The 13,646-nt window shown below is 40.3% G+C and overlaps 1 protein-coding gene across 1 annotated transcript in view; it reads right to left on the bottom strand.

The window, feature by feature from the left end:
- The window catches only part of SCFD2 (sec1 family domain containing 2), a 191,396-nt gene that overhangs the window by 14,116 nt on the left and 163,634 nt on the right, over nt 1-13,646 (bottom strand). Inside the window, exon 6 of the mRNA XM_058838116.1 lies at nt 625-770. Coding sequence (XP_058694099.1) covers nt 625-770 — 146 coding nt within the window. The remainder of the gene's footprint in view (nt 1-624; nt 771-13,646) is intronic.

Genomic DNA, 13,646 nt, shown 5'->3' with positions numbered 1-13,646 from the left:
AGAAGTTTGGAAGGATTTCTTTTCTGGCTCAAGGCTAAAATCATGTTTTATGATCTCTCTCTAAATCACTGCTTTCTCCTGTAAAACTCTGTTTTGAACTGGAAAAGGTCTTCAGGGGAGACAGAGAGAAGGAAAACCACTGTCTACTGTGATGACCTAAAGCACTATTGTAGATCATATGTTCCTATTTCAGAAACAGAAGCTGCATTTGTCACCTATTTACAAACAAGTTTGTCTCTCATGCTTACAGGGACGGGAAAGAAAAGACAAGAATATAGTTGCCGTATGGCTGCAGACATCCTGCTTCCCTCTGCTTTGAGCGGTCTAAGCCAAGATCCACCCTGACCTAGCCCTGCCTTTCACAGGCAGTCATATCATTCCACAGTGCCGCAGAGCAAAGCCCAAATTTCTTCCCCAGAGCTGACATTGATATGCATATGCCTGAGACTGGACAAAGGACTTAAGGAAGTTTTTGATGACTAGGTTGAATATAAAAATCTCTGCTTAAGTATCTTCCTCATGGGCAGAATGTGCATAGGATTAGCACGTCCACAAAATTAGTGCTGTAATTTTGACAGCATGCTAGAGAAATAACAAACAGAGGGAAAAGAAAGCTACACTTGCCTGGTGGGTATTGCTGCCTGGATTATGTATGGAATTAAACTGTTTCATGTGCATTCGGACTCTGGCAATATCCCTGAGGGACCGAAAGATACCATCCATTGCATCTGTGGCTTTCTGAGATGTCAGGTTCAGTGACGAGTCACAGCCTAAAGAAATAAAGAAACACACAGCTGAGTGAGTGAAAAATGTTCATGTTTTGATAATAAACAGTAGGAAAAGGGTAACTGGGAGGAAATTTTAAATTATTTTCATCGTATTATATTCTAGAAACTCAGGGGCTTGTTCGACAGCATGTCCTCAGCATGGCACAAGCCTCTGCAGATAAGCAAGAAGGCAAAAATTCTGGACAGCAGGCAAAGTGAAGGCCTTTGTAATCTTAATCACACAGCATATTCATCAGCACAGAGTATGTTTTTGCTCTTAACAGAAAGGTTCCATGCTAGCAGACCCCCAAGAAGAGTCCCCTGTTATGTGGAAAGGAGCCAGCTGGTCTGCTGGTCTGCTTGGGTAAACAGCCATGAAGAAGGGAACTGCTCCTCCCAGGCTGCTGACTCCAAATACATTTCTTACCTTTGTGACAAGAAAAATGGAAGAGTCTGTGCTAAATACAGCAGAAATGTCAGCCAGGCATTGGAAAGAGCTGCATGGTCACAAAAAAAATTCTTATCCCTCAAAGTGGCAGAGTTATTACTTCTAATGTATTTTTCCAATGCACTTCTGCTAAGGTATAATGCTTATCTTCCGCTAAGGCTAAATTGCAATTACAGGACCACCTAAAATGCCCCTCTGGGTGGCCAGACAGTGCCTTGGAAAAAATAAATTCTTAGTCTTGGCTCCATCCCCCTCACCACAGGACCTATACTGCACAGAAGCATTGAAAATAATGTTTTCTCAGCTCTACTGCTGATGAGAATTAGCTAAGTGAGAGGTAAGTGGGTCACCTGACATTTTTATTGCCTTGTCAACACACATCTACTCCTCTTGACATCTCTGCCTGCCTCTCTTCTTGTTTGACTCTTCATCCCTGTGGCAGAAAATCCGCCACAAAATAACCTTTCTTGCCACACGCTCACACCAACACACTCACTCCTGCTTATTGTTATTGTCTTCTCCAGGGATGCTGCTGTGGTGGCTTCTGTGTCCATCCTCCAGTTCAGAAACCAATCCCACACCAGCAAACCTCTATGTCTGTGCAGAATCCTGCTGAGACGGCAGAGTCTCCCTGCAGGTCCAGCTTGCACTGTGCTGCGCCCATGGAGCCTGGCACTGAAAACAAATATCCAGTCTGTCAAGGAGACACCTGGATTTTTGGGTAGGAGATCCCTGAACAAACTTTCCTCTGCAACTGACAAAGGACAGAATCCTTATGTACTAAAAAAAATCAATAAAAAGTTGCTAAGTTCAAAATGTGCAGAGAATATTTGACAGTGAATCTGAATTACTTTCATACCTCTACGTTCCACACAGTAAAAAATATATACAATATAAATGCATACACACATATACACTTGCAGAGCTCTGAAACTATTCCTACAAGATGGTGATTAGACACTGAGCTCTCACTTGTATGAATATTGTTTGTTGAGAAGAGGTGTGGGAGCATTGGTGCACTGGGCTGTGTTCAGCTCTGCCTTCTGGCAAAACCAAAAGTGCATCTCGAGGAGCACTGGAGCAGGGAGGGGCCAATGTCCATTTCCAGTCTCCACAACAGTGCTGTGCTGGATCAGTTTGGGACCTCGAGATGGCACTGGGAATTGGAGATCTGGCTGTTTATGGCTGGCCTGACAGAGGGAAAAGACATGTACTTTCAAAGTTTCTCTAAAATGTGACTTCCTTGGGACTTTCCATCAAGAAATATCATGTCTGAGGAAACTAGGGATTTCCAGCCTGACATCTAGTACTTAGTTTTTTAATGTAAATGAAAAAATAAGCTTTCTTTGCAATCCCTTATTGTTGAAATTAAATCTCTAAAGGCTGCTGTCTAACTGTTGCACTGCACTAGGGTTATAGAGGGGACCCAGGTTTCTTTCCAGCCTGGGGAACAACAGAAGCTTGTTCTTTACGAGTGGCAGGCAGCTACAAAATCACCTCCCATTCACACCTTCCTTGCAAATGGGGCTCTGCAGCATATGGAGAGCAGAACACAATCCCTCTTCTCTGCTTGCTTCATGCTACCAAGAAATCTGCTCCTTTTACAACAGTGAAGAGGTGGAATACATTAGCTGCTGCACAGCTCATGTACTAATTAAAACAAAACTTCCTGTTACTGTTTTTTCTTGGGAAGTTAAAAGCCATTTGGAGAGCATGCTGAATGAATTCTTTTGAATCCCAAGCCCTATTATATATGGGATAAGGCATTTAAATAAAATTCGAGGATTTCCTGTTTCCTTGAAGAAGCCCAGTTGTGGAGAAAAAGAAAATCACCACTAACCTGCAGAGGACTCAAGATTTTAAAGAACACAACCTAGTTCTGCAGTGATGCCCATCCTCACCAATATTGCTTCTGTTCTTCTCCTATCCACTTGTGCCAAATTTGAGGAAAATTAGTCTGTTGGGGGCTGCATTCAGTGCCTACCAGGCTGAGACTTTTTGAACTTTTTCATGAGCAAAAGTACACCTCCTCTTAAGCAACACATCTGCATAACCATTAGTACCACAATTAATCCATTTTCACAAGAAGTTTGAAAAAAAGGAGAATGAATGGACATGTTGTTTTCTACTGTACTGAGTGACACAGGAACCAAACAGGACCAGCTTTTCTACTGATTTCTGAAACTGGAAGGAAAATGCTTTAAGAAAAGGACATGAGCACTGTGAACCCATGAGAGCTATAATTATAGAGCAGCATGTGATTGATTATCCTCCCTCTACCTCACAAAATGTAACAAATGAGTATTTCAGACCTGAGTTTCAAGAGACTTTTCACTGTGCTTAGTCTCTTTTGTTACACATAAAGGCATTATTAACAAACATCTTCTTTCTCTAAAGCAGTATGATAATTATCAACATTTTGTGAAGGACTTTGATAATTCAGAGAGATCACTAGGCCTATGATTCTTACAAAGTTAAAAGTTTAGGAAAGCTGAAAGTTTACCACTGTTTTATTGGTATTAACTTCAGCTCTCTCCAACTCAGGCTCTCTCTGTAACCCTCTTACAAAAATAAACCAATGTAAACCCTGCAAACCCTGGAACAGAGCCAGTAGAGTAACCAAGCCATTTCAGAGGTGCACATTGAATCATAGGCTAAACCAGAAAACTTGCACTTTGAGGGAGAGAAAATCCAGCATCAGGATTTTATTATGCAGGATTTCATTATTTTCTAGATATGCAGAGTTAATATGCTTGTCAGCAAAAGACAGAACAAGAGAGATAAAGGGTTCCTTGAAAGTCAGAACTCAAAATACAGCACTCTGATATTAATTAAATCTTCTATTTTTATACTTTAGGTGATAGCATAGCAATGGGGGCCCTTCTTTTTCGAGCAGATAAATCCAAGGACCTACATATGCACAGCTAGAGACATACATTTTACAATAGTTTTGGTATATTTGTGCACTAAGATTTTTTATGCAAAAGTAGGTAGAAATGTGTACAGTGACACAGACCACTGCTGGTTTTTGCAGGGTAAAAAAGAGTTTTTAAACCCAAAACTAGGATGTAATTTGCATAATTCTCCTGTCACTTTTCTTCCCTCTGGATTCTGCCATGCATTTGAATCTTTATTCTTCAATCTGATTTGTACAGAATTGTCTGATGCTCTCTGATGCATCTAAAAAGTGAAGCTGCTAAGCGAGTGTGACACTGTAGGACAAGGAAAGAAAGGCCAGAACACAAGGAGTCTGCCATTTCCCCATAGTTAAAAGAGTAGAAGGTGAAAAATTGTAGTTTAGTCCATTTTAGTTTGGGGGATTTCAGAAGAAAGGTATGTTCTACAGCCCATGAGAAGAGAGTGTCCAGAAGGGACAGATGCAGTGATACCTGTGACAGCACATCCATTCCTAGGGCTTTGAGAGGGTCCTGCTCTGTGCTCGCTTTGTCCTCTGCACCCCCAGCCAGAGCATGTGTGGTGCTGGATGGACAGTCAGCTCTGTGCTGCTGGTAGCTCACATCATAAAAAAAATAACATGACTGTTTTGATGAAGCCCTAGCAAAGCAGTGTGTTGGTGCTGCTGGCAGAGAAAGGAAGAAGCTCATCAGCTGGGGAAGGGCTGGCATAGACCTACACAGATAACCTGTCCCTATCCACAGCCTTGGGATGCTCTTTTCCCATCTCCTGCCAGCAACCATAGCAGATTTCTAAGGTATTATCCCAATTCAATCCCTTTTCTCACCCTCCCTCTTCTCTCCGTCTTCTTGAATGGCTCCTTGCCCCAGTCATGCCTCGGCCCTTTGTGGCTTTGGGAGCCTGAACTCAGCTTGGACCACACGGCTGCAAAACCACTCCAACCCCACTAGGGGCAAGTTATTTTTGCACTAGAAGTCAAGAGACCCAAACTCTTCCAAGGTGTCCAGGAGTTTAGCATCAGTGTCAGATTGGGAATTTGAGATACCCCAGTCCTGGACTTGACCCTTCTGCCAGTCCACACAGCACAGAATCACAGAATCATAAAATGTTAAGGGGTTGAAATGGACATTAAAGATCATCTAGTTCCAGCTGCCCTGCCATGGGCAAGGACACCTTTCACTAGACCAGGCTGTACAAGACCTTATCCAACCTGTCCTTGAACACTGTTGGGTGTGGAGCATCCACAACTTCCATGGCCAACCTGTTCCAGTGCCTAACCACACTCACAGTAAAAAAATTCTTCCTAACAGCTATCTAAAATTTCTCCTCTTTCAGCTGGTACCTGCTGCTTTTTGTCCTATCACTACAGTTCCTGATGAAGAGTCCTTCTCTGCTTCCTTGTAGGCCCTAATCAGGTTCTGGAAGGTTGCTATGAGGTCTCCACACAACCTTCTCCTCTCCAGGCTGAACAGCTCCAGGTTTCTCAGCCTGTCTTCACAGACAGGGGAGGTGCCCCAGTCCCCTTATCAACTTTGTGTCCCTCCTATGGACTTCTTTCAATAGTTCCATATCCTTCTTATGCTGGAGGGCCCAGAGATGGATGCAGCACTCCAGGAGGGGTCCCACAAGAGCAGAGCAAAAGGGGACAATCACCTCCTTCAACCTGATGGCCAGACTCCTTTTGATGCAGCCCAGAATTTGGACTGCAAATGCTAGAAGGCAGAAAAGATAGAGAGCAGGAGGAAAGCACAGAATAGCAGCATATGGGGAAAACATCAGAAAAGAGAGAAAAATGCACACAATATCAAAAATTGAAGTTCTGTGTTTCTATAGATTTAATTTATGATCTGATTGCCACATGGAGGATGAAAACAGTGATGTATTTTGGGGCAGTCACCAGACCACGCAGTGCAGGTGATGGTATGGATCTGGTGTCTATGACAGGAGGAGAGTGTGCCTGACCCCACTTCCAAGGAAACCACAGAAGCCAGCATTGTGACTGACAAAGATGAAATTTGTAGTTTTATTCTCATCACAACAAACATCTCCTATTTGAAAGAAAAGCCCAGGATGGTTTTTTAAAGACTTAACTAAATTTAGAATCCTATATCTCTGCTTCAGCTTCTAAATATGCATCCACACTTTAGCAGTGCTGAGCATCCAGGGATTGCACATGTATATCTCCAAGGGCATTTCAGCACCTTATCTGATCTTTATTATACAGGGACACATCCTGCAAGCTCTGGGGTTCCTTGAGGAGCACTGTGCTAGGAAAGGTCGTTTTTGGCATCAACTCTTTGAACTCTCTTCTGGAAACTGCTCTTTGGTGTACAAGGCACACACAGCCCATGTGGGTAAGTATTTTGATGGATCTCAAGCTCTAAAGCTGCACATGTCAAAATCCGGCCACTTACCTGCGCGATAAAATATGGATTTAAGAGTTACTTTAGGAGAGGAATTTTTTTTAAAAAAAATTTTGGCCTTAATATCTGTCTTTTGGATGTTTCTATTCTACAGGAATATTTTATTGCCTTCTCCCTGCCAAAATCCAACAGCACAACATGTAATATCAACTTTTATGAAGCACTGCAAGCTTGGTACTGCTGGTTCTCATGTTACATGAAATTAAACCTGTCAATTCAGTGAACAATTAAAGGGAAAAACTACAGAACTTACTACAATAAATTATATGAATTAATTGCAGGAGGAATTTAAGTTAGGCTCAGATGTGCTTTCTGAAGGAAATTAATGCAACAAATTCATTAGGGAACCATTCAGTTACTCCCTCAAGCCGCCCATATCTTAATTAAAAAACCACAGATGCTAATAAAGCCATGGTAAATGTTCTGTAAGTCCAATAAGGCCTGCCAATAATGTTCTTGTAAGAACTCAGTAAAACTCCAGGTTTTACTAAACAATATAGAGCTTTATGAACATACCACCCCAGGACCTATATGATCAAAAGTCCTTGCTCAGTCTTTTGCAAATTATTCTCAGATATCCTCTTTTTGTCTTCACACTGGTGGCTGCACTGTGGCAAGGACTGATTTTTACTCCCATCAGGGATGTCCTTTCCATTCAGGTGGAATGTCCATTCAGGTGGAGTATTAGCCAATAACTTCCAGTGATGCTATGAAGTTTCACCCTCAGATCTGCTGCTTCTCACCTTGTCCACAAGGTACTCCAAGAGGTACCACATATGTGAAGGACAAAGGACGAGGGATGAGGTTTGTGTCCAAGTAGCAGCAGGTGAGGCAGACTACTACTAGTACTGGTCCTGCACAGCTGCCTTGACCAGAAGTCCATGCATGCATGGGAGTCTAGAAGCTTTACCCACTTGTATTCAGAACATCTGGAACACATGGCAAGATCTGTAAATGTGCTTATTTTTTAAAAAAAGTTTTCTTCTTTATGTTGATTTAAATGAATCATACTTTTAAAACAATAACAAGGTAAAATAAGTATTTCAATATTTTTAGTTGATTTTTCCTTTTTTTTTTTTTCCCTTGGACAATGAAAATGAATACCATTGATGTTTTTTTCATTTGCAGTCCAATTTGTTTGTGTATTGCTCAAACTGCGAAGTCAGGCTTGCAGATTGGACATAATTGGAAAATGCTTCCTTCTGAAAACAATGATAATACCTAGAATTTGGTAGAAATGCAGAAAACTGCTTTAATTCATGGATCAAAGAATAATGATAATGGAGAAATGTCCAAGAGACATTTTCTGTTAGTTTAAGTTCTGAGCCAAACTCACAGGACTCACAGTATCCACAAATTAGTGTAGGCAGCTTTATACAATAATGTAAATGTATAAAAACATAAGACCACAATTAAAACTAATTACTGTAATCTATTTATCAGCTACTGAAACAAAACAATATTTTTAACAGAAAGACAAAAATAATCCTATTCTAATGCTATGTATAATTATATTTTCCAAAAGGCCTCTTCACCCAGTGTACTATAGCACAGGTGAAAAGCCATCTGAAAACTGACAAAGACAATGGGCACCTAGGTTGCATTCAATAGGCAATATTTAATGTTAGAAAAAAATGATAGATTAGAATAATTGCAATTTAGACTTAGACAGCTACATCAGATACTGCTACTGCCTAAATAAAAACCTAACTCCAGGCTCAGTTCAGAGCAGGTTTGCTGAGGGAGTTATGACTTACTGCAGCCTGTTGAGCACAAGCTGATGAGAAGAGAAAGTCAAGTGGCACAAATGTTAGGAGGAGAAAGGAAGGCTTCCCTTCTTTTTTTCATACTAACAATAACCTGCTAAGTCATTAGAGGGAACAATTTTCTACCTGGCAGATTGCACAAGAACTTCTCTTGTCCTTCCATCAGTAGTGCAACAACCATGACCTACTAAGCCTCTGCAAATGTAGCCTGAAGCTGACTAGGGTGTGTGAAACCATTTATGATGCTGAAAAGCAGAGAAGTGCGGCTTGTGATGCTCTGCTGGAGACCAGGGTTGTACTGGACAAGGACCACATTATGATTCTTTTTGTTCCTGATGCTGCTTCTCCTAAAAATGGACATTAACTCTTTGGACACTAAGGTGGAATATGGGGATAAAACAGGGTAAAGGCAGAACAACTGTTCTTTCATCCTGCAAGTAAGGATAATTGAAGTGTAACAACTTTCAGAGAAAAACCAGAAATACTTATGATAAAGGGCTTAACTGCATAAAATAAAAAAAAAAAAACAAACCAAAAACTTTTTTAACACATAACACTGAAAGCAACAGCCACAATTCTCCACACTGAAATCAGAAATCCTACTTTAATGGCAACCTGCCACATTGCAAGTCACACATGACTAAGGACAAAAGGACTAAGAACTGGAACACTGAAAATTACTGCATTCACACTGTGACAACACTTGTCCATCACTGGAGCTGTTTGTCCTGCCACCATCAGTGGTATCATGCACACAAAGAATGGGCTACATTCTCTCTGGTGTCCCAGCCTTGCTGGGGGTGCCTCCAGCAAGGAGCTGAGGCTGTAGGAGAGCTGTAAAGAAGCCATGCATGAGTCCTTCTGCTGGTCACACATGCCAAAGGTGAACATAGAACACAGATGTCCCTATTTGCAGACAGATGAGAAGTTATGCTGAAGCACAGCCCTCTCAATCCCTTCCATCAGAACAAAGAGATCATGGCAAGGAGCTCATGTGGTTTTATCCATGCACGACATTTATTCTGTCTTCCCAGCTCAACAGTATTGCATGCCGTGCATAAAACAGACCCTCTGGAGACAAACCCTTGTCTCTGGTACTGTACTTGATCTACTGAATAAATGACCTAATATGAAGTTATGGCATTTCAGATCTTGCTCTAAAGAATACACAGAGAAAAACTTCCACTGTTGGTACAGATATTCATCTATCTGTAAAGCACAACGTTGTACATGTGGGCTTGGGATGCATGAGTCAATTTTTGAAGCTATGAATCATGAACAGTTTAATTTTAGTATAAAAGCAACATGTATTATCTGTTACCTACCAGAGTTTGATGCTAAAATGCTTTGCAATTAGGTGAAAAGGTAAATGATAACTTAGCCTACAGGATAGATGATTGCATCATTTAGAATAAGCATTGTGTATCTGATAAGATTAGGAAAACCATATTTTGCAGAGGCATTTACTCTTCATGAATCTCATGGAAATATTTAAGCAAAACCAATATTGCATTTGGAGTTAGAAAAAAAACCAGGAGAGGTCTTTGCCTATTTCCCTCTCCAGCTTTGGTTTAAATGGTTGTTTGTTTTTTTCAGCACCAGCTGTAAAACTATTTAATTTGAAATTGTTGCTGTAGTACTGTCTCAAAAGATAACTCTTCTTGTTTTGGGAATATGTCACATCTGATTGAGGATAACATCCTATAAAAAGTACCTTCACAGGAGACTTTTTTTTAGCTTTATGGAAGTATAAATTATTTAAAAGTCCTCCTATGTTCATCTATGCTCACATTGAAACTGCACTGCCCTTTACAGAGATCATAAACACACAGTTCAGACCAAACATTTTAAAGTTGGTGGATGAACAAGAAAAGGCAAGCAAAGCAAGTAAAAAGCCTGGGAAGAACAAGAATAAAGCAATAAAAAAACACAAGTTAGAAAGAAAGAATTGCATGAATTATCCCACTTTCTGTTAATTTTTAACTTGAAACTACTTTATACAAGAGACAAGACAGGCACCATGAAGCATACTTTGGATGAAAAGCAGAATGAAAGAAGTGAGACTGTGGAAAGGATCTGAAGAGAAGAAAAGGAACCCTGCTATGGGAAGATGGACCAATGCAGTGCTATTTTTTCCCAAAGAATGAACAACACAACCATGTGCCAAGGCCCCCTTTCCTCTGAGTACATGACGGTTGCAGCTGCCCTAAGACATATCAGATCCCAAACTATGAATAACACAAAATTATACAATCAATGCTCATTTTTATTCCTCTTCTTGTCTGTTTATTAGAAACCACATTGTAGTGCAGATGGCAAGTATCAGTCAATGAAGAAAATGATCACCAGTACAAGCCTCAAGTGCATGTAGGAGTATCCTAGAGTATTAAGTGGAATGAACTCATATTCATAAAACAGACAATGATTCATAATATGTGCAATAGATGAAAAAAAAGATACTGGCATAGGTCTCAGTTTAACAGAAAATGTAAACACACATTCAACTTAAAAGGTGTGACAGGATGGAGTTAGGGTAGTGGTTAAATGTGCTGTTGAATTACTCTGGTTTAAATTCAGAATTAATTGTGCTATTTTAATTAACAAACAATTGAATGGCTTGTGGAGTTGGTCTAAAGTGTGTCTTAAGCACACAAGTAATAGCATTTTTTGTCTTTAAAACCAATTGAAAACGTTGGGTGAATTAGTGAAAACACAGCTTTTAACAGAGGTTTGAAGAAACAAGTAACTGACAGAAAATGCCTGAGACCTGTAGTAATTTCCATTTAGTATAAATTGTTAACGTTTTCAGGAAAGAGAAATTATGAAAAACACTAGTCATCTTGTAGTCAAGTTTCAACACCTGTTTATTTATTGTGGCCAAAAGACTAAGGATAACTTGATTTATGTTCCAAGTATGTGGCAGAAGAACAGGGATTTTTTGCTTTGAATTGTGCCTGCCTAAGAATGAAAGAAGACATGCAATTTCAGAATTAACTGGGGGATTTTTTGGTTGTTGATGTTGTTTAGGAGACAGAGACATTACTAAGTGCAAACAACCAGTCAAGTGTGATGGGCTGACAGCAGAAGTTTAATCATGAAGCTGGTTTGTGGCAACTGAATGCTGTTTGCTATCCTGGGACTGGGCAGGTGCAGGGTGCTCACACAATGAAATTTGTGTAGTTACAATAGAAATATTAATACATACTATATCTAAGCCAATAGGTACTCAAATGATCATAGATTCACTTCCATGGATATGTAATGAAGCCTGTGAAGGAGAGGAAACTCCTTAGACTTCTGCCATAAGCATGTTTCATTTCAGACAGGGAAAATACTAATTCTGATTTGTTGAATTTACATGGAAGCATGCTTCTGAACAACAGAAGGCTGCTACCAACACCTGCTTGACGGACATCCTTCAGTCATTCCCTCTTCTTCCTCCTGCTATAAGGAGACCCCCCTGCACACACACACACACACACACACACACACACACAGAGGGAGGTACAGAGGACATGCACAGTAGAGCTGCTCAGGCCTATCAGTGTTGCCACCAGAGCAGTCTCCATGTGCATCATTTCCCCCCTCCTGACAGCCATGTGCAGCCAGCCATGGGGTTTGGCAGCAGCAAACATCACCTCGGAATTGAGTCACACCAGAGAAAGAAAGCGTTTACATTTTCAAGAAATTAAAAATATTAAATGAGAAAGATTCCCCATACACTTTATTACTGTGGGCTTTTTTTGTCAGATAAGCAGGGCTGCTTACTGCAGATTCAATGAAACCTTACAGTCTTGGCCAACATCATGGTGATGTTCTAGATCATTTTAGTTAAGTTTTTACCAACCTCAGATGTAAAATTATGATGACAGCCTCCATTATCTGTGATGTAATAATATCTTATTTTCCCCATATTTGTGACCTACCTTTATTTTTTTTAAAACAGATTTTTATTTTTACACCAAAGGATTAGAAATTAAGCTATTCTATATGGCATCTGAAAAATACACTGTTTTCTTGCACAGGTATTTTGTCTCTTCACTGGGGCAGAACAGCCCCAATAACTGAATAAAACCTGAGAGTAGAGCCTGGAAATCATTACATAGTGGTATTTATGCTAGATGGAGATGGCAGAGGACAGCACCATGCTCAAGCTCTGGGGTTGAGCTCAGTCTCTGCTGCAATGCAGCAACACACCATTTTCAGCTCCCAGGAAAAACACTGACTCACAAGGATGATACCTCATCCAAACCTACCAGGTTTGCCCATTTCAAGACCAGAATGCTGCATTTTCTGGGCACAGTTGTTCTGCATCCAGTTCCTGAGCTGAAGGGACCCACCCCAGACGTCACTAAGCAGAGCACACAGCAACCAAAGATTGTATTAGGTATAATATCATGTTTAAGTTTCTGCTGTAATTTCCCAGTCTTGAATTGTCCTGTCACAGCTTATTGTAACTCTCTGCACTCCCAGAAATTTACTTCGGCCATTTGTTGCTCTTGCAGAATAACATTAGCGTTTGTTTTATGTTGATTATTTTCCATTAAAAAATATTCTAAAGTGGGATTAATCTCTATCAACTAGCCATCTTAAAAACAGAAACCTAGTCCATACCCATTATCCCATCCCACAAAATCTCCTGGGAAGGCCAATCTGTCTGCACTTACTAGAGGCAGACTTTCTAAAGTTTCACCTGCTAACATCAAACTCTGTGAAATAATTCCCACTTTCAACTAAAGGGCCAAATCATTAACATGGAATAAGCTAAAGCAATACAAATCTGAGATAAGAAAAAAGTATTAATCTGTAGACCAAAAGAACTATGACAAGCATAAAGAGGCATGTGTTGTTCATCTAAAAAACATCTATGAATAGATGCTATCGTCAGCCCCCAGCGCATTCAAAGTCAGAAACGCTTACTCTGCAGTTATAAATAAACTGTCCTACTTTCTGCTTCCACCAACACAACAGAAAGGAAAAAGGACAGAGACATTATCTAGAAATACCTTGTCATGCAAATGATAAATGGAATACGATCCATTTGTGAGGGGTCTTTAATATGTATAATGTTTGCTTAATTTATTTGAGGTCTTTTATGTGGTCTTTTCCATAGCTTCTCCAGACTGCTGACCACAAAATTCAGAGTCTGACCTACACAGAGATGACCTCAATCAACTATTGTAGACAAAGGGAAACAAGTAATGGCAGAATGAAGCAGCAAAGCAGTAGGATACAAAGCTCCAGTGCACAGAGCCAAAATGGACATAGGTTGGCTTAAAAATCTGAGAACGTTTTTGCAGAGCTAGCAGCTAGAAAAACATATTTG

Source organism: Poecile atricapillus, chromosome 4 (assembly GCF_030490865.1).
Source record: "Poecile atricapillus isolate bPoeAtr1 chromosome 4, bPoeAtr1.hap1, whole genome shotgun sequence".
Lineage (NCBI taxonomy): Eukaryota > Metazoa > Chordata > Aves > Passeriformes > Paridae > Poecile > Poecile atricapillus.
The sequence above is the reverse complement of the archived record's forward strand: the minus strand, read 5'-3'. Positions and strand labels throughout refer to the sequence as shown.